The sequence below is a fragment of the Lepisosteus oculatus genome, chromosome 9 (genome assembly GCF_040954835.1).
Source record: "Lepisosteus oculatus isolate fLepOcu1 chromosome 9, fLepOcu1.hap2, whole genome shotgun sequence".
Taxonomy (NCBI): Eukaryota; Metazoa; Chordata; class Actinopteri; order Semionotiformes; family Lepisosteidae; genus Lepisosteus; species Lepisosteus oculatus.
Genome location: NC_090704.1, coordinates 18,330,241 through 18,353,123, shown reverse-complemented (window position 1 = coordinate 18,353,123; position 22,883 = coordinate 18,330,241). Strand labels below are relative to the sequence as shown.

General features: G+C 38.3%; 1 protein-coding gene across 5 annotated transcripts in view; it reads right to left on the bottom strand.

Moving 5' to 3' along the window:
* Positions 1 to 18,649, bottom strand: part of tdrd5 (tudor domain containing 5) — a 47,892-nt gene extending 29,243 nt beyond the window's left edge. For 2 of the 5 annotated variants that reach the window (XM_015355830.2, XM_015355833.2), the window contains exons 1-6: positions 18,517 to 18,649; positions 16,145 to 16,377; positions 14,912 to 15,310; positions 11,747 to 11,934; positions 11,440 to 11,523; positions 144 to 200 (exon numbers count right to left, since the gene is read on the bottom strand). In XM_015355830.2, the coding sequence (XP_015211316.1) occupies positions 144 to 200; positions 11,440 to 11,523; positions 11,747 to 11,934; positions 14,912 to 15,310; positions 16,145 to 16,377; positions 18,517 to 18,521 (966 nt within the window). In that variant the 5' untranslated portion in view covers positions 18,522 to 18,649. The other 3 variants (XM_015355832.2, XM_015355831.2, XM_015355835.2) reach the window with 3 other exon arrangements.
* Between the last annotated feature and the right edge of the window lie 4,234 nt (positions 18,650 to 22,883).

The following is a 22,883-nucleotide window of genomic DNA, read 5'->3' as shown; positions in this document are numbered from 1 at the left end:
AAATTTTTAATAAACCTGCTCGTTCATTATCTGTATTTTCTCATTCTAATCTTAATTGTATACACATCTAGTGCAGAAGGACAATTTTTCATTTTTATGTTTGGCTACATATACTGACAATATAGCTTAGTATGCGAAATTACCTTGAATTCTCCTGGAAGGCTCTGCACTAAAACACCCTCTGGCTTTTGAGAGACAACCTGTAGGATAAAAGCATATCAACCTATTTCTAAAAGAAAAGGATAAAACAAATTGCTATTAGGGCTCCCTTCCTCCATGAAAAACAAGAAAAACCAATAAAAACTTTTTCACATCATCTATTAAAAGCAGAAATAGCTAAAACAGAGGGAGCATATGAAGGGACACAATCCAATAGGTCTCTCTTAAAACCATGCCTATTCAATTACTGGAAACAATGCTTTATTTACCATATACAGATGCAGCCATTCAAAATGCGCGGTAAAAACCTGCGGTACAGTAACCTACCCACAAGCCACCGCGGGGCACCGGAGGGTACCGCAGGGCAAGTGATTGGCTGGCCAAAATGACCGACAGGGGCACTCGTGGTGCATTGGTTGGTAGTGCAAAGATTTAATCATTTAATGTCTTTACTGTGCACATTTTAATCCGCTTAGTTTTGAATATTTATATGGATTTTACCACTAAAGGGAAATTTTAGTAGCTGAGCATAAAAAGAAGAGGAGCATAACGCATCTGAAGGTCATAAACGATATTAATTTAGGAACATAAACATTACTGTATGTATGTAAACTGTACTGTGTATGGCTGGTCTTGGTAGTTTAAAGAAAAAATACACACCAGTCTTCCATTTCTCCCTAAACATTTTAAGCATGAAAGTTTTATGAAACGGTACCCAAATATGCGATTGCTGTATAGAATGAATTTTAATTTTAAAAAAATTATTTAACACGAACACTAAGCTGTTTACATCTTCCGCTTGAGAACAGTCACCCGTTGCTACCCAACGCGGAATGGTGATTGGCTGACACCATCTGACACCCCTCTGATTGGAGAAAAAAGACGTGCTGGTTTGCTATACATACTGTACCAGGAAGAGGATTTCTTTCTATTCAAAACGTGTATTTTAAAAGTTTAAGAAGTAAAAACCTTACAGCGTACACAGATTTCTAAACTGATCAGGATCGTTATCTTTGTCTTATGCATAATAATGTTCACCGCTCTGTCCAGCAAATTAATAATAAACTTTATTTTATATAGCTTTTTAAACGAATAAGTAATTAGATTGCTCATAAACCTAATCACTTGCTTTTTCTTTTTATTTAGGCTCAGATTTCAACTATAGATCGTATTATTAATAACCATAATAACAACCAACCAACAAAAACAACCATATAAACATAATACCAACCAAAAACATAGATAACAACCACAATACAAAATCAAATAATCAAACCATTTTACTCTCGCAAAGTCCTCCAATTATCATAATCCCGCCCCTAATGCAAAACATAACCTTCCTCCCATCCCAGTTTATCCTGTTTATCATAAACAAAATCCACCTCAATTTTCAACATAAAGCATTACACAAAATCAATACCTCAACACTCCATACTCAACAACGATAATTCACAAACAGCCAGAACATGTAACTACACATTCCCAATCAGACCTAATTTCCATAGCCCCGCCCCTTATGCAAAACCAACATCCCTCCCCTGTTCTCTCTCTCCCCTGGCGGTTGTAATTGTTTTTATTTTCAAATAAATTTTAGCAAAGTCATGTATTTAAAAAATCTTAAGATTTTTATATTTATGTCTTTATTTAGTGGTTTCATTAGTGACAAAGGCTAAACTTTCTTGGAAAAATGTCTTTTATGTAAACCATGTTTGCTATTAATTCATTCAGGGCTAAAATATGTTCATTGTCTTCTAATGAAAGAAGGGTTCCTTTCGCCGTAGTCGGGAGCCTAGCCTTTAACTATTAAGTACTGTATTTACTGGGTTTTTGAGGGGGGGGGTGTCTTTCGCTGGAAATCTCGCCCCCTTCTTTGAAAATACCCGTGAAACCGGTTCAATTCGTCACAGCCAGCACTCCTGCAGAGAGTTGGGTTGTACTTGCAGTGTATACAGTACACACGTTATGCTCTTCGTTAATGTCTGTGAAGTTTTATTTAATCTCTGAGCCATACTGATTCTTCTGGAAGCCAGTTTCCGCCAGGGAGTAAAAAAAAAAACACACTATGGTATTCTCTCCAATGCAGTGCAGTTAAAAACATACCTCTGATGCTGCTCCTAAATGAATATCGTTTATGACCATCAGAAGCTTTATGCTCCTTTTCTTTTTTCCAGTGGATTGAACAGGGAGAGGCATTTCATGATGTACTTTTCACTGATGAAACAACAGTGGCTCTGGAACAGTTTTCAACCAAGTCGTTTTATAAAAAGGGGAGATATGTACACGTTACTGAAGCTAAAAGTTTAGCCTTTGTCACTAATGTAAACACTAAATAAAGACATATAGAAATCCCTACGTTACAGACTGTATATGGCTGGTATTGGTAGTTTAAAGAAAAAATACACACCAGTATTCCACTTTCTCCCTAAACATTTTAAGCATCAGAGTCTTATATGTGGTTATTTCGAAAACGTTTGTACGTGCTTCTTCTGACCATGTTACTGTTTACTGTTACTTACCATATTAAGTTTAAGTGCCTGTGGGCACTTTTCCTGTCCGTGGGGGGTGGACCGTCTTTCATTAGAAGGTTAGTCTGTTCTACTCTGAGAATGTAGAGGTGGTGGAAAGTGCCCGCGGTCATTTAATTAGTATTAAAATCTTAGTTATCTTTCTAGTTCACAGGTTTGCATGCATAATTTAATTTTGAAAGCCACTGAGACATCAGGTACTACTGTTGTATTTATGAAAAAGAAATAAAACAAAAAACATACTAACAACTGTGCCATCCTACTCCTTAGTTAATACATTTTATTATTCATAAACAGTTAACATTGTTAGCAAAATATTTTGAATTATATTTAACCCTATTTTTTCTTTAGTTTTGTATTTAACTTATTATATGATAGTCAGACTTAATGTATATGAATGTATATTTGAACAATGAAAATATATTTTTACAAGATTTTACATTAAGCACTTAAAATTAATATGGTTAATAATAGTAAACTGTAACATGCTGTAACAAGATCGGTTAAACTGCGAAGAAAATCCTTTCAGAGAAAATGTTTCAGGTGTGAAGAACATAGATCTCCAATGCAATTTCAACCAAACCTGTTCCCACACACCCTACCCCCACTACCATTAGAATGTACAAAAACATTTTAGCGTTTCATTCTGAGCAGAAGACCCTCACACCTGAAGAGTGCTGGCTGTGACGAATTAAACCGGTTTTACAGGTTTCAATCACAGACCATGTGACATGGGACTCAGTAAAGTAACACACAGCGCCACTGGATTTGATAATACTGTACCTAACCAAAATCCGCAATATGGAAACAGAACCTGTGTAATTGTTGATAGATGATGTACTCGTAACATTTTTTCAAGACGAACTACAACATTTATAAAATGACTTGTATGTACTTGATATCTCTAATCAATCCACAGGTTCCAGCACAAAACGAAACTAAAACGCATACCGTTTCGCGCTTCTTATTAGTTGCTCAAAAGTAATTTGACTGTATGAAATGCATAATATAAACCTAGAAACATATACGTGAGCAGTACTAAAGCACTGTAGTATCGGTGTTAAGACATACCTCTCAAATACTGTAAATCAAGTTAAAAATATATCAAGACCGATTCTGGTCGTAATGAAACCATGTTTCGTGTATGTTTTCTTTTTCATCTTGAAATAACTCATTTCTAAATACCTTTTTCACTGTTAACATCTTGTAGGAACTTTGCGACAAAATATACACTCTGACAGTTCATCCTGCTACCAACATTAAATAAAACAAATCTTAAGATTTCTATATTTATGTCTTTATTTAGTGGTTTCATTCGAAGCTTACAATGTTTAGGGAGAAATGGAATACTGGTGTGTATTTTTTTCTTTAAAGAGACCAGCCATATACTGTATGTTTATGTTAAGATTTCCCTTCAGTGGTAAAATTACATATGAATATTCAATACTTAAACAGGCACAGTTAAGACATTAAATATACATATACATATTGTATACAGTACAGTTTGCTTACGGTAATATGTTTATGTTACGCGATTAAAAAATAAATAAATAAAACTGAAAGGTCCAGCACCAGCTGGATTCGAACACACAACCTTCCAGTTGGTAGTCACGCACCTAGACCAGTAGGCTACAAGACAGCTCGCATAAGCAGGCAGGCGAAACAGCCCTACACAGCCCTGCCGCAGTACACGGATATAATCATACCGTTATTAAATTCTTGAGATACGCGATTCCATATTATATTCCCTTTTAATCAAATTCTAAAAGTATGCTTGTTGACTCCGGTATCACGTTAGTTAAAGACTTCGAAGCTTACAATGTTTAGGGAGAAATGGAATACTGGTGTGTATTTTTTTCTTTTCATGATAGGTGTCGCATTTTAAATCATTTTCGTAGTTAGAAATTGTGAAACGCCCTGTTAAAAGCAAGGAAGTTTTTATGCCCGTTGAAGTAAAACAAAATGCCTGACAAAGTATGGCTTGGACAGATTCCAAGTGCTTGTACAAATGTGCTAAAGAAATTATACTTTGAGTATACAGCTTGTCCAAAGTCATCCATTATTAATACTATTAGTAATATCTTCAGTAAAGGCTTTGATGCATAAATATTTCTGATAAAGGTAGGTTGTGTACTTTTGTCCAACTGAGCAATCTTGCTTTCATAAAATATACCAACATTTTAATGACTGATGATTAACATGCTGTAATACACAGTTCAAAATTAAAGGCTCAAATGCTGTACATGAGAGGTTAAGCTCCCCCTGGCGGTTTAACAAGGCGACGCCGGATAGTTAGTCACGTGACACACGTGACACACGTGAACGGCGCGATACCCCGGTGGGCGTGTCGCGGTATGCCGCGAAATACCTCACCCATTTTGAGTGGCTGCATCTGTATAATTGGATCCATTAGCTGTTATCAAAGCTGTTGTCCTCTAGACTTTTGTATTTCTTTATTTTAAAAACTATGCTAGATTTATATCTACTTTAGATTACACCCAAGACTTCTCTGGATTTCGAACACAGGCAACACCAAACACATCTGCAATGTGGTGCTAGATATAACATTCATGTGCCGTGCAAAACCGACTTAAGAGAACTCAGAGTTTTGTCCTACTTTTTTACCTGCCTGTGAACTGATGTAAAGAATTTTCTTATTAAAACACCTATATTTGAGACACGATGCTTCAGATGTCAATAACTTCACAAAACAAATGACACAGTGCTTTCTAACCACAGGCATATTAAAAGATCACAATTTGTGAAAATTTTCACAACTTTTATATAAACAACATCTAGTACCTGATCTCACTTTCAGAAACCTTATGTTGTATAAAGCGGATCCCAGGTGTAAGCGAGTTCATAATGCGAGAATTGTTATTCCTATGTATGTGAAACACCTGACCAAATAAAGCAGAATAACACAAACTCATTGGATTCAGCCTCTCTTTAATTTAACTTTAATGTAATTAATTTCATTAAACTTTAATTTAACTTGAGAAACTCTTTCTCAATTTTCTGTTTTTACTCAGATAAGAATAAACTATAGTACCTACGATACTACTTTGATAGGAGGAACGATGTTCTCAATAGCCTTTTCACCACAGTATGCAATATGTTACATTTTTTACACATTGGTCGAAGGATTCCAAAGACACCCATGTCTGTCCTGGATAAAGCAATTAGAAAATGGATGGATTTATACTTGAAAAAAACATTCCAATTGAAATGCAATTTGGAATAAATTATTAATAAAATAAAAAATGAACATGAGTTTGCAAACGTGGATACTGTCCAGGGGTAAAAACAAGCCTTAAAACAAAACTGTATATATATTTTATAATTATAATCAAGAATATCAAAGTTGTATTAAAAAGCACACTGAAACATGCACTGAAGCATGCAAAAATCTTTGTTTAATCACAGTCAAAACACAAGTTATACTTTTAACAAATTGTCACTTGTTCCTTTGTGTATTTCCTAATTGCAGCGGGGGGAGAGTGTGTGGGGGAAGGTTTAGGCTGCAACTGAATTGGGACTCTCTATTCTTCACACCTGAAACACTGCGTTTTTCTTCCCTTTTCAGCATGGAATAAGCCTTTACTTGTTCCTTTGCAGCCAATTTGTGCCGATGCAGCTCCCTACTTGAACTCTCGGTTCTCGACTGAGAAGGCTTGGAGAACTTAACAACCATTTTATTTTCTTTGTGATACAAGTTTGAAGTGCGATGACAAATTAAACCAACATTTTTATCAATTTTATATATCAGAGTATATTTACTTGACATTCACAATCACTTAAGCGTACGGAGGAGTGTCATGTCAAGGAGATGTCCCCCCTTCCCCCCATGGAGAGACTGAAAGTAATTTGGAAGGATTAACAATCCAGCCATTGCAAAGGGTGCAACTGCATTAGCCACAAATAAAGATACTTTTTTTCCCTCTTGATCATAACTGTAACGTTTCACTTCCTTGTGTAACAATCATGATGTTTCCGAAATATGAAGCTTCTTAATTTTTGATTTGCTACCAATAAGTTTATTTACAATATTAATTTACTGATATAGATATACTGTATGTATTTAGCTGGTTATATCAGTTATATTAATTTCATATATCACAGTATTTAAATGTTCAATTCACATAAATGTTCTCATAGCTACTGGGGACCCCATCCACTCAGACAAAGTTGATAAAGGCGTTACAAATTCAAAGGGGTGCCTGTCGCAGAGTTCAGCACATTTTAAATTAATGAGAGGCTATGAACAGCAGCAGCACTTATGTCATGTTAGTTGTCTTATAATAAATAATATAATAATTATTATTAACAATAATTAACAAACAATATAATACATCAAATTCCAAAAAGATTACAGAACGTCTTCTTTTTAGTTTTCAGTTTAATGGGGCAAATATAAAGTTAAATCAGTCAGGATCTCTGTAGGTGTCCTAACAGTTCAATGAAATAAGATGCAATACATTCAGGTAGACAGATTTTTAAAGGTTTGTCTTTAAGGTTTGTCAAAATCAGATTATTTGCAAGCAGTACACAACTTCTCAAAAGATACTCGTTTCTCTCATCCAAACAAAAGTTTGATTTTTTTTATAATTTTAAAACCTTGAATGGTTGGATGGTATGACTCATTTACAGTGTAATCCAAACAAAACAGCTGCTGGGCACACTGTGATCTTGTGGCTAAGGATCCACGCCTGCAGCTGGAAGGTTTCCTGTTCATATCCCGCGGCCAGGAGAGGAATCCTACTCCATTGGGCCCCTGAGCAAGGCCCCAACTGCTCCAGGGGTGCCGTATAAATGGCTGACCCTGCACTCTGATCCCAAGCACATGGAGAGCAAGTTGAGGTATGCAAAAAGACAGATTCCTAATACAATAAATTGTATATGGCCAATAAAGTGATTTTATCTTATCTACATGCAGGTGTGAAGCAGAGTTAACAGCTTCTGTTTTAAACAGTTTTGGATTTGTGTTAAGATTTGGAACTCTTGATACAATGATGAATATAACTGAGGTTCAACCGTTTGAAGTTTAAGCTTTTAAAGTCATGCAAGTTGGGGAGGGACATGTCATTGTTTCGTAATTTTGACTTTCTTAAAAAAAATGTTTAAAAAATCAGCTCCCCACTTTCCCCATTCCGTAACTATAGTGGGAATTTAGTATATTTGGGAGCTTGTTCAGGATCTTTGATTACGGGTAGTTGTGGTGTCCATCATGGCTAGCAATTTACAGGATTTTACTCTGTGCCCAATTTTGGAACAGTCTGAGAAATGTCACAAGGTACGTATTTAAGGCATAGTGGGTTTTAGTCGCTTGGTTTACTGAGGACGTATCAGATGTTAAATTAAGGAAGGTGGCAACCCCCACCCGCGAACAGACAAACATGAAAAACATCCATTCAAAAGGGTGCAGTGTGTTAACACAAACTCTGCTAACAGAGCCGCTTGTAAGAGCAAGGTAACTTTCTACTCAATTACATGACAGCTACAGCAAACTCATCAAAGGTTTATTTTTTATAATTCTGTAACTTGGAATATATGCCTCAGGGACTCATAGTATAATCAAAATAACCGCCCCCCCAAAACATGTGAATCCGAAGAAGTCAGATCCAAAGATATTCCGAAACAGTAGCGCACACAGCAATGAACAGCAGTGTGTTTGTATACTGTATACATATACTGTATATACAGTATGATACCATATGGTTTCAAAGCCACTACAGTACAGTATGAATTACATTTTTTTAAATCAAAATTTAAAGTTAATACAAATTTCAGCAATGAGGAAATTAAGACAAAATATAACATTTCTTAATGCAGATGTAAACCAGCACATAGCGTTCAGAACAAGCTATAATAATAAACTATTTTCATACAGTCAGCTATGTAAAAAATACAGCCAAAAGGATCTGAAAAGACAAAAATCAGCACGTCAACTCTTCAGCTTAAAGCTCGTCCATGGTCATTCATTATTAATATTGTTAATAGTATATCCAGATTGCATTTCAATTGGAACGTTTTTACACATATAAATAGGTAGACAAGACTTGAGGCGTTAAAAATTGAGGCGTTACAGCAGCCCAGCCCAAGAAAAGCAAGACAGACATCAAAATAAGCTAAAATTAAAAGTAATTAAATAAGTGTATAATATGCATAGGTATACAGAGATGAAAAATACCACAGTATAAACAATATATTAATAATGCAGTGTCCAAAAGTACATGAGTGCAACATACTGTCCATAGATGAACAGACGAAGGGCTAACAGGCCTAGCCTAGGGCAGTGTTATACATCCTGACAGCCACCGAGAGGAAGGACCTGCGAAAATGAACACAGTAGCTGGAGAAGTCTGTTACTCAAAGTGCTCCACTGTCTAATACCAGTCCCATGTAGCAGATGAGAGGCATTGTTCATGATGGCCGTGAGCTTGGCCAGCATTCTCCTCTCTGCCACCACCTCCAGGGGGTCAAGGCTCAGCCCCAAAACTGAGCCAGCCTTCTTGATGAGTTTGAGTCTATTTACATCTCTCTCGCCATGATGCTGCTGCCCCACCACACAACAGCATAGAAGATAGCAGCTGCCACAACTGATTCATAAAAATGCATAGCAGTGTTCCACATACACCAAAGGACCTGAGCTTCCTAAGAAAACAGAGTTGGCTCTGACCTTTCTTGGACAGGGCGTCAGTGTTAATAGACGATACACGATGCGACAAACGATACCAAAAAGAAGTGATACACAACGCGTCTCCTCTATAACTCTTCAGTTTACAGAACAATTACCCCAGAGCCACAAACAGACAAATTGTGTCTAATTTCTAGGGAATAACCGTACTGCAAAGGGAATGGCGCATTGGTCCTTGATTATGGTTAAACAGTACATACGATATCTGGTGGAGTTTCAACATTCACTTTTCTGTAAAATGTACAGAACCATAATGTCCCAATAAACAGGGGGAACTCCACGGACTTCCTTTTTTGAACTAGACCATGTTCCAGCAAATAATGTACAGTACATCACCTTCTGCAATGCTTCTAGTTTAGCAGGATTTACACGATAACCACATTTTATAATGGGGCTGACATTACCCACATCTAATCGCTGTACGGTACATGTCTGAGTTGGAGTGTCTTAATAAACAGAGCACCTTCCAATAAATTTAACTATGTTTTTTTCTTTCATTGCAGCTAAATGTGGCGAATACAAAGACAAATCAGTAAGGATCTCGGAGTTTAATAAGCAAGTGCTTTGGTCTTAAATATTTCGCATAACAAAGCCATCGGCATCTAGACGGTGTAAATTAGTAAACAACAGAGTGAGTCACTAGCTCACTTAAAGGTGAAACAAGTCTGTCTTCACTGTCATGGTACAGTTTCAACATATTGATAAGATTGTAAAAATTGTACAATTGTAAAAATAACCCTTCCTTACTTTGTTTAATTAAAAGAACTCAATGAAGAAATCCTTAATCACGAAACCATTACTTATAATAATTCATCCTGACACACACACTCACGCTGGAGTGTTATGCTCTACTGTAACAGAATGTAAAAAACAGAATCCACAGGACAATGGATATAAAATGCAAAAAGCTTATAGTCTTCCCGGCCCTTCTGCATTAAATGAGCAGCAAAGGTGTGACAAGACCGAAGAAGACATGGAATACACAAAGGAATACACTTTACATTCAAACTGCCTGCATGTTTACTTGCACATTGTCTATTGTTTGTTTGTACATTGTCTTGATGCACTGTTTGCACTTTGTTTTGTTTTTTTACACTTGTTTTACAATCGAGAGACTTTCTGTAAGTAAGAATTCCATTGTACCAGTACCGGTTACATATGGCAATAAAGTTCAAGTTCAAGTTCAAGGCAGATATCTAGAAGCCTGGCAAGGGTGATGCAGGACCTGATGAAGACATCACCAATAGTTGCTACAAGGGTGTTGAAGTAAAGAGACATAATCAGAAAGTCTCTTTAGTTTGGAAATAAAGAGACCGCAACAGTGGGATCTGATACAAACTATCTATATATGGCCTCTACAGTAAAGTGGTTATCAAGTTTGCCTCACTAGCTCTTCAAAACTGGGTGGAAAAACACACTTTTTTGGATAATGTTTCTCATAAATGATTAAATTACAAAAGATTAATTAAATTGCAGACCATAGGGCAAAATATTAGAATATAAAGTTAAAAGCTAATTATTTAAATAATAGGATGTTATGTTAAAACTGTACAACTGACTAGTAAAATCTCATTTAGAATACTGTGTACTATTTTGGCCACTGTGTTGCAAAAAGGATGTTGCCGCTCTGGAAACAATCCAGAAAAAAATCAATAAGACACATTCCCAGGCTAAAGAAAATGTCCTATGCATATCAGTTATATCAGGAACCTGATCCAAGTATTCCAAAGTCAATCCATCTGATTTATTCAAAATGAACAGTGAAACATCAGAGGGAACAAGTGGAAACTTAAGTTTAATTACGTCTGAGAGCAGGAGGCACTTCTTTACACAAAGGATTATGGGAGGATGGATCTTACCTTGCCATGTTGTTGAAGCAAAAAACCAGGCTTCTTTCAAAAAACAGCTGAAGATTTTCCTCTGGTTCAATATGAAATTTGTTGGCGTCATCTTCAAAACCTTTCTTATGTTATTGTAGCCTCAAAGGCAGTAATGAAAGCACCACAAAGAGCTTTGTTAAGTTGAGCAATGACATGAGGCCCCAGAGTTGGTACTCACCTGCCTAAGCTTTTCCTTCAGTTGAGGGTTAATGGTCCCTGCCTGCACACAGTCTAGGAGTGTGTTTTTCAGATTTTCTTCCAGCTGGATTAAAAAAACAACAACAAATAATCTGCCAGTATATACATATGTCACTACCTGATCTAGACCCCGGTGAAGGTCTGGCTCAATTAAGTGAATAATTATTACAAACTCAGGTACAAATGAATGTCAGAAGACCTTCTGAACCTTGGGGACTGGTTTGGAAGAACACTATTATACTGTATGTCCGTGGTCAAAGTAGGAAAGAGAATTGAGCATGTCTCACCTTTAATATATGTCTTTCAAATTCTTTTTCATCTTGGGAGATTGCTGGTGACTGTTGCATAGATGGTGTACTTTGTAACTGAGAGGCACTTAGTCCCTTCTCCTCCTTTGCTGTTCTCCTGGAAGCTGTGTCTTCACCAGTACTGTTCTTTACTGTGACTACAACACAAACACAGCAAGAAACAGTGCCTTACAAGCACCAAGAAAAAAGTATTGCATCAGATAGACCACCCAAATCTCTTATGAGCATGACCTCTAAAATGGAATAAACACACCAGGGGGTTTTCTAGACAGCCCACAACTCCTATGCCACAAAAATAACTTTATAGTTGACAACACATTTTCCAGATCATATAATTGAGTTCTTTAACAGGTCAGAAAGTAGTGATGACACACAGATACTCAATCTTTAGACAGTAAGCTGTGACATCATGACAATGGCTGATGTCAATGGCTGATGTCAAGATTTTATGTTATTGTAACATTTTGGACATGAATAATCACATGTATCACAAAGAAAACACATTGAAGAATGTGCTTTTGGTGCCCACTGAAAAACTTGGGTGTGTTAACCACCTAATACAGTTTTACAAAACTATTATTAAGACCATTCGGACTGCCTCTATAACTGGTTTGGCAATGTGTCCGCCCACTCCAAAGGCAAGCTGCAATCTGTTGTTCTCTGCTTCACTGGCAGTCATTGGCTATCATTTACCCTCCATTGTTGATTCATACACTTCCAAAGCAAAGAAATGGCCAAGAAAGATTGGTGATGACCCTCCAACCCAGGTTACCACCCGTTTCATAAACTTCCCTCAGGAAGGCACTACCAATCCATATAAGCCAGAACCACAAAGTATTTGAATAGCTTATTCCGTAGGGCTGTCTTTTTGCTTAACCAGATTTTCTAGTTACTGTATATATGTACTGTCTTAATGATGTCTGTTTGTCTTGTTTTGTATGGTAGATGCACAATGTTTTTACAGCACCAAGTACACCAGAGTAAATTTCTTGTACACAAAATGTACTTGGCAAATAAAGACGATTCTGATTCTGATTTGCTGTCCAGTTCAAAGCAGGGGAAAACTCTCTAATTGCTACCATAAATTGATGTTTACACACCAGCACATGAATTCCTGGTAAATATGAGATCTGAGTAGCTTCACACTAACAGGTCTAAAGCGAAGTCAACACACAGTTTCCAAAATACGTTGGTGCAAATATTAGGTCTTATTTTACAGGGGGTAGAAAACTGTTTCTCAATACTAAAAACTGCACCCCATATATAGCTTTGAAACTACAGTGTAGTGTAAAAAGAAATTGGATGGAAATATTGCACACAAAAACTCAACGGTTTTGCCACTTAATCTGTCTGCATCTGAAAAAGCAAAGTTAGCAAAGATCTATCATCTATTAACCTTCTACAACTCTCTACTTCGGTCCATTACAAACCCACAGAGTCACACAGCTATCTCCTGTACAGACAGCTCTTTTCACCCCACTCACACCAAAACTGTCTCCCTTTTTCACAGTTACTCAGGCTACGTTGTCTCTGCAGTGACGACATGGATTTCCAGAACCAAGCACTCAAAATGCATTATTTTTTCATAAACAGAGGATACCACACCCAGGTTATTTTCTGTGACTTATTTTTGTGTAATCTCCTCTATTCTCAAGCAGGTTTTGACTTCACACCTTTCTCCGCCCCTCTCCACTTTGCACTTCTTGAGTGGCTTCTCTGCCTCTCCCCTCTCCCTCCTCCTCCACTTTTCCAGCTTTTGTTCTCCTGTGCTATTTAATCTTTGCCGTCTACCCCATCTTTCTCAACTGAAGAAGGCTACATAGCCGAAATGTTGTGTTTCTTTTCGGCGTGTTACCTGTTCCTCCAAAGTTAGCAAAGAGTCCTGCTAGGTAAACATGTATTTATGCAAATAAAAATAATATTGTTTTATTTAAGAATGTAAAATTTGACTTAAGTCTGTGTATTTACATACTATTTGACCCACTCTTTGCAACATGAGTGCTAGATGTGAAAAGTTCTAACAACATTAGGAATAACGTTTTCAAAACAAAAGATGAAAGACCAAGAAAATCCTAAAAATCTCTGGAGGTCTGCAAGAACACTTTTCACTAGTGAGGCTGATCTCATTCAAGAAGGTTAAACAAGAGGAAACTGCTATTGTTTTTACAATTAGTCATTCCATCACAAAGTATAAAGTTAGCAGATAAATGTCCAATGCTGGAGCTAACCAAAGAAATATTTAACCTTCACATCCTTGTGAATAACAGTACAACAGGACTGTATCTGGAACCTTGTGTAATTTGTATGTGTGTTACTTCTCAACAGTGTCACAAATTATTGTTGTTGCTCATTCATCCACTGTTATGTAAACCACTAGCCAGATATATGATTGTTTAAAGAAGATGCTAATTTATTCCGATCATTGGGATAATGTCATTAACATCTGTCCCATTTCTTCTACTGATCACAGTAAATAACAGCTCAGGAAATACAAACACTAATCAGGGCATTTGACAGATAAGCACGATATGCATGTTTTTTTAAATAGACATTCAAAATTTCACAAATATTATGTAAAAAAGTCCACAAAGAAAGGGTAATCCAGACAAGCATTGGGGATCCTTGTTCTGGGGACTCCCACACCTACAACCTTAGTTTGCCTCTGAAAAATTATTTTATCGTGCCTTGTACAACTACCAAGAAACTGGCTAAATAAGTTATATTTGATGACATTACCTAAGTTCTTATTGAGATGTTCCTTTATTTGGTAATTTTTTATAAGTGTTGACATTTTCTGCTTGTGGAAGTCCTCCCATTACAAACAGTGTAATGAAGAATTTCCCCATAATTTATTAAATATTTACTGAGGACTTCATATAGTTTAAGGTTCCCTAGTGTTTTTAAGCAGACAAAAAAAGTTAATTCACTCATCCCTAAGTGCACCTATAATATAAAGAAACATAAAGGGTACCTAATATGATGTAAAGAACAAGCCCACTTCAATATCTTCATGCGACATTTTCTTCAAGAGAAAAGGGTACACTTAAAAGCCACCAATAAATATGGTGTGGCAAGCCCTGCACAGGGCCATTCTCTGAGCAAATGCCTCCCTATGAAGGTGAACAAGCCAATGTGTCCGCAAACCTGGGTCATGCAGAGGCTGTACTCGGGCTGCCATCTTACTTCTCTTCAGACTCAACACAGATCCAGTCCTGCTCTGCTTCACCTCTATCATGTCCTCTGCTGCTCTCAGAACCTCTGAAATGGAGCGGAAGCCGTAGCGGCTGATCTGAAGTGGGCGGCTGAACCTTGTGGCGAACTGCAGCTCCAGCTCTGAAAGCCGGAGGGGGCCATGCACCAGGAGCTGCCTCAATTCTACACGCAGGGAGGCAGGGAGGGAAGGAGGGGGGTTTCCCCTCCGATGCAGGAGGACAGGAGCTTGTGAACCTACACAATGGGCTTTTTTCTTGAATGCCTTGGGTTTAGAATCCCTCTGCTTTGCAACTAGTTCCTCAATACCCTTGGTGCTGTCAACCCCAATAGCTGCAATAGGACATAACACAAGAACATATAACACATATAATTAGATCATGGTACGGTCATCCCTATTTCTGCAAAATATGCTAATGATAAAAACAATGCTTATCATCATTGTAATTGTGGAAAATTGAAGTTTTCACCTGTTCTTATAGAATGTAACCAATGTGTTACTTTCCTTCCTAGTGTGAAAACTACAGGCAGATCTTTCTTTAACCAACAAGTACCAGATCTTTTTACAAATCTATCACACTTTTTATGTTGGTTTACATCACAAATGAAAATGTTACTGCCGAAAACAGAGCAGTCAAACAAAAGCTATTTGAAAACATGTTGTGGTGTATATTTCATAAGGTAGCACTGGACCTTCAGATTGTGACTAGACAATTAGAACACTTTATGTAGCAACATAGATTTAAAGTCTAATGACTGGATGATGGCTGGGCAGAACAACTGGAATGGACACTAAACTTTATTTCCACAGTCAGTTCCTGCAATTGATAAACAGTTTATTAATAGATGGACAGATGGATCTACTGTCAGTTTTATTTGATTGTAAGGATCAGTGATCAGTTTCTTCTAAACTATATTATTGTACTGACTGCAACAGTCCTGCCTTTAGAATGAAGATCTGAAGGCCCCTGGTTCAATTCCAAGGCTTCAAAAATGTGTTACATACTCCGACAAGCTTCCCAGCCATATTGCTGGATCCTGTACACTACTTTCTTTCAAGATACAGCTGGATGACATCCTTGAATCAATTAGCTACTGTTAAACAACTGGATGGCCTGCATCGCCTCCTCTAATTTCTGATTTGTTTAACATTTTCTAGCATCTCACCCTTCAGCATAGTGCTACCATCCTTGGTGGATTCCAGGCAGACAACATCAGGCATGTGTACTGCCATGTCCAGGACACTGCAGAAGCCGAGCCTCTGCAGGGGCAGAGGGTGGCCCAGCATGGCGGTATAGTCCCGCTTAAGATGCTCAGGTGCCAGACCCGCCTTCGCTGAGATTAACAGGGAGCGCACATCCTTCTTTAAGGTATCCAGCAGCTGCTCTTTACTCATTGACCTGAAATGTAAACAACTGCAGCATCAACCACACAAGCAACAGACACATGCAAAAAGAACGCATGTTATCAGGGTAATACTAACCCAGACACAAGGAACCATCATGTATTACTAATTTCTAGCCTTTACAAAAGGAGGACAAGTTGTGTGGTAGCAACCACACTTTATGGATTTGCTCTTAATTCTGTAACACAAGAACTAAAGCTTAAAAATGAACTATGTTCTTGCTATTTGCTTAGTACAGCAATACAAGGTCCTGGTATTTGTGACAGTAGTTCTACTTGTTTATGTTTTAGCTGACATTACCACTGTCCTTATATTGGAAAATTCAGAGTCTTCGGTCAGTATATAAGAACGTTTCCTGTGACTATTATAATTAAGTCAATAATTATTTCAATTTAGAATTAAAGAACTGTGTGGAATGACAACTATATGACCCTCTGGCTATCTACTGTAGGACCCAGAATGAAAACCCCCTGCAGTAAATTATGGAATGGTAAACTTAAGAAAACCCCTTTTCAAAACCGTGCAAAGCTGTATGAGCACCCCTATTCTGAAATGTATGCAACGCGCCTTTGTCCTATGTTTTCCTATAGCAATAGTTTGGATCAGGCATGTAGTTGAGGGGAAAAACATACTATCTGAAAGAACCAATGTGCATCACGTGCTGCTATTCAAAAACGTTTCATTTAAAAAATGCAAGGTACAGTAGAATTTGGAGTCCATTAAGAACTCGTTAGTCTACTCTATCGAAAGTCGATGAACCTCGAGCAAGTGATGTTCCCAAAGCTTAGAACCAGATTAAGAAATGCGCCATTACAAACGCATTTCTTATAAAAATATTTTAATTTGTATTATCTGGAGTGCTTTATAAATGTTTTAGCGTATACCTTGAACTAAAAAAAGCTTTTTGTTTTGTTTCGAAAAATGTTGTTACGGCTTCAAGGCTAAAATAATTTAGCAACAGCTGCAATTTAGAAGCACATGGTGAATTCAAATACCCCTGAACGCATTCTTTGCTAAAAATATAAGACATGTACTTTTGTGGTTGTGACTTAATTCAACAACAAAAAAAACAGAAGCGACTTTTCTCATCGACCACAGAACGTTAAAGTCAAATCTTTGCGGAAATGAGAAAAAAAAACAGACCTATAATTTCGGCATTCATCTACTCGCTTTCCAACTGGCTTGCTAACGCAAATATCCTCAGTAATCGACTTAAATAGTCTTGTAATAATCAGATATAGTAAATCGAAATGTAACACTGTATATATAATTCCCGAAATTACTTACATTAGCTAATTCAGTTTCGAGCACATGCAACAAGCATTCGCGTCTTCGATTTCCCTCCAGCTACTGCTCGTGTGGATTCTGTCCCCTGGTGGTCTGTATGTTGTTCGTACTTCTCAGACTTTGCGATTGTGTACAGTATATTAACTAAATGAAGTTAATATACTGAAGATGTTAACGTTCATCTTGTTTATTTACTGCCAACGCCATTCCTAAAACTAACCACATAAACGAGCTTTTTTTACTTTTCCAAGAATACCCATCTCTATGAAACTCAATCAGCTTAAGTGAAAGGTCTGTTTGCACGATGTTTTATTTGACGAGTAATTACAACGCCCAAAAATAAATGCATCGACAACTTTTTATTGAGTTTTTAGTCATAGTGTGTCAAATATAAAGAAATGAAAACAGCCTAATTGTGAATGACTTCGTGTCTAGTACGCAGCTCCGTGAAAAAATAATACGCTACGTTAATACAGTTTGCACCGAAATTGGTTACCGCAATTAGTTCCCAGCTCCGTACTAAAATGTTCTCAATGTAAATGAACCCAACGCAGCAGCTACCGCCATCAGCTCTACAGGATAATGTCAAGGAGTAAGTACAGGTCTTGCTATTGACCAGAAGTTCTTTACCTTTACTGCCTATATAGCCGGCACCCCTTTGGTTCTCAAAATATTGTAACAACCGTGGGATTTCGGTACAGAATGAAGTACGGAGGCATACAGCTCTGACGTGGGTTGGCAAAACACATTTATTAACGCTGCGGAAGAAGGTTACACAAACAGGGACACAGGAAATACACCTGAACTATACAGTAACGGATTCGGGTTTTCAGTTTTGTGCCCTCACCGCATGAGCGCGAACCCGAGTCTCTGGCGTCGCTCAACAGGGGTCTTGCTGGCTGAGCTAAAGATCTTCCTCAGCGTGGGCGGACAAGTTCCCTGTTTTGCGCAGGGGCGTATTCGTTACAATACACAGACACGAAAGGAAAGAGGGCATCTCACAGCACCTATATACAGTCTGGTAACCCAGGTCCCGCCCCCTGTGGCGCTGTTCCCAGCCCGACTTGTGTGCACATGGTTAATTGCCCCGGCCTGAAGAGTCTAATGTCCCGCCAGCCCAAATTGTCCCTCCAGGCTGCACGTGCAAGACAGGCTGCGCTTCTGCTGCTGGGGCCTCTCATGGCACGCCGAGTTTTTCATGGTGCTGCACCATTCTGTTTCGCTCCTGACATCAATGTGGCATTTACAGTTCACGCAAGAAAAACCAAGACAACACTCTTGTTTGGCACATAAGCACCTGTTATTACAACTTCCATCAGCCAGCTAAAGACAAATGTCCAAAGGTTCACACAGACACTAGGGCAGTAAACGGGACAAGTATGCAGGTTCAGGGTGGTTACATATCAAGGGACAATAACAGAGGGTAACACTTAACTGCTGTACACATATACAATTAGGACTATTTACATTTACAGGGTGACCTAGTGGTCACTCTGTGGATACACAGACATTCCCCCGGCTACAACTCTCAGCCTGCTCTGAGAGTTGCGCCTCCTCCTCGTTACCAAGCGACGGTGCTACACTGCCACCACCTGAGGTGTCCGGCGTCCAGCTGATGCTGAACAGGCTGTATTCATGCTCTACCAGCTGCCGGGGAACCCTGCGTGACCGCCCGCTGCAACGTGGTGATAGTTGGTGACCCACCGACTCGGGCCCGGCCGCTCCTCCGGGGCCTTCCCTTCCCGATAGGGTGCCAGGCAGTCTCGATGCAGGACCACCACAATCCCCTGCTTTCACAACTGGCCCACCACCTCCAAAATCTCGCCTCCAGCAGGGCATCAACCACCATGGAGGCACTTTGGTCCGGCAGGGCATAGGCCTCAGGGCACTTGGTGAAGTAGTCCACGGGCACCAGAATGTAGAGGTTCCCGGCCTCAGTACGCGGGAATGGGCCCAAAATGTCCAACCCTACCCGATCCATAGGAGCCCCCACCTGATGTTGCTGGAGAGGGGCATGGGAACGCTCATTGGGACCCTTCTGCGCCACGCACATTGCGCACATCTGGCAGTGCTGCTCCACGTCCCGGTGGCACAGCCCCCAATAGAAATGTCACTGCCTCTCACGACGCCGCTCCGTTCAACCCCACTACTGACACCAATGTAACAACCAGGGGGTTTCGGTACAGAATAAAGCAGGAATACAGCTCTGACGTAGGTTGGCAGCATGTTTATTAATGCCTCTGAAGAGGGTTACACACACAGGGACACAGGGAATACAGCACAACACCTACTGTACACTATAAACAGACACGAAAGGGAAGAGGGTGTCTCACAGCCCCCATCCCATTATATACAGTCTGGTAACCCAGGTCCCACCCCCTTAGTCGCTGTTTTCAGCCTGCCTTGCATTGTTCATGGCTAACGCACCCCGTGTGGGTGCTACAATATGTTCTCACAGCCCTTATCAAAAATTGTTGAAGTAATTTGTGTTTTCGGTGATTTATCTTCTAAATAATCTTTTACTGTATGTCTCACACCAGTAGGTGGGTAGCAGCAATATTAAAGAGTAGGGGTTTGTAAAATGTGTTGTTATTTCATGTAGTTAAATGTAACAGTACATTTATGAAAACAATTATTGGGGTCTTTTCAGAAGTTATTACTTATGACTGTTCTTCAGAAAATAATCTTTTCTCTTTCCTTTTTACCAGCTTTGAAACATCTAAATGTTTTTGAGATGGAACAGGTAGTTCATCGCAGTCCATAGCAAGGTTGTGGAGGATTGGATATGACACAGTGATATGTCTTACTGGACTGGTACTCAGACCAAATAAGAGAAAAGCAAAAAACTTTTTTAAAGTTCTGGAGGCTCTTTTATTGTAAGTTCTTGCTCTTTTATGACACTTTTAGTCCACAAGTCCGTATGATGTGTGTAGGGATGCAATGAGGGCAGAGCCTTTGTGAAAAGCACAGTAAACGCTTCTCTTCTGTATATTCATGGTATAGTCACCACAGAGAAGAAATGAACCAGTGCCAAGAAATGCAGGGTTAACAAAACCAAGATTTCCTTACAACACAAAAGCTTCTAATGAAAAACAAATACTCAAATTTTCTGAGAAGTATTTACAAATGAAAAGCTAGAAAAATGGGTTGGATAGCTTTACATACATGCATACCTTAGTAATAGCAATTGTAAATTAGCTCTGGTGTAACCAATTGCCTTCCAAATCACAAAAAAAGCTAATTAGCCACCACCTCAACTGTAGCGATTCCGATTATTACAGCATAAAATTAACTTTTCCTGCATGTCTTCTCTGCTGGGTAGTGTATCTTAAAGTAAAGAGTAAATTGTGGGCAACAAGGAGCTATCAAAAGACCTCTGAGCCTCTGACCGCTGAAATAAAGCTGTGTGAGGACTCAGAGCAGGAGATATATATGTATAAGAACTTTTCAAAAGCCTTAAATATCCCTTGGAACACAGTCAAGACCATCATTAAGAAGTGGAAGGCATATGGCTACCTCAATAACATTGCCTAGACCAAGTTGTTCCTCCAAAATTGATGACCAAACAAGGAGGAAACTGATCAGAGGCCACCAAGAATCCAATGGCAACTTTCAAAGGACTAGCAGTCCTTTACAAGTATGTCCAAAATTGTCAATGTGTATGTCACACAATATCCCAAGTTCTCCATATCTCTAGGTTGTATGGGAGGGTGATAACACATTAAGTCTTGATGTGACACCAGGCCCGAGAAAGTGTTAAATGGGCTCTGTGAAAATTAGAAGTAAATGAGCCAGAGATATGGAGCAGGCGGAGAGAGTTTATTAAATAATGAAAGCGCTGATGAGGACAAACAGGACTGAGACTGAGGAAACGGCTGAGGCAGGTTCCACCAAGTATTAACCCAGGGGTTTATACACTTATCCAACTCATTTTTCTAGGTTTTCATTTGTACAGTAATTACTTTTCATAATATATGCATTTGATGTTCCCTTAGAGGTTGTGTGTTATAATATGTAAAAAAGGTAAAATAAATTCTGATTTAATGTGTTTATATTTCCAATTCATAGACAACAAAATGTGTTACTTTTGAAAGAGTGTGCAAACTTTCTATAGGCACAGTATATTCAATCAACAATCCTATCTTATCATAATTTATAAGGTAAACAGAATAAATAACAATTATATATATAGATTTTTTATTGTGCATAAAATCTGTAAATTTGCAACTTGCACTATTTGAAGGCACAGCATGCATTATAGTTACTTATTCTGAGAGCTCAATCAGCAGTCTAAAGAAACAGACACACCCTGTGTCTTAAGTTAATTAACCAGAAATCTAGTCTTTACATGATAACAGTGATATATAAATATAGTTTGAGAGATGGAGGTAACCAGTAATTGCATAACTACATTTAATAAAGATAAAATGTTTAGTCCTGCATGTAAGCAGTTGAGTCGGTTAAACTAGCAGATTCTTCCATTAAGTGGCTTTAAAAATACCCCCAAGTTCTAGACCAAGGTTGAGAGTAGGTGTATCAAACTGAGATCAGAAGAAATCAGTTGCATCAGAGAGAAGTCTAACCGGGTGAGAGAGTATTTGCAGAGATTCTTCCCCCAAATGTTTACTTCATTAGTTTTCCCAGATGACCTTATGACTTTAATTTCCCTCTGACTCTTGAGAAAAATTCCCCAGTCTGGAAACAGTGATTCTAACTGTTTTACCTGCTTGGTTACTGTAGCTCATGTTTGAAAGATGATCTTGAAAACTCAGTGCATAGAATTTATTCCAGCTAGAATGGTGTCTGAAATTAGTGTGGCTGTTCACGGGTGTATTAAGTAACATGAGCAGACAATGACAAGCAAAAATGAAAATACTACAGTTACAATCTCCATAACTCTTGCTGATTAAGAGTTAGATGAAAACAAGACTTTACAAGTACCCTTTTCTAAACACATTAAATTTAAAAAGGTCATATTAATGACAATTTTCTCTTAAGAAATAAATGAGAAAAACTACTTAGTGATTTGAGTGCTTTCATTTGTTTTCTTCTGGAGGCAGGAAGAGTTCAAAGTTCAGCTGCAGGTTTAATTAAAAATTTGCAAAGGGATGATGCTATTGAGTACCAGCTAACTCTAGGAAAACAAAGTGTCCTGACATAGGCATTTTCCACGGAGAAAGATCTTGACTCTGCACATTCCTCACGGATACGCCC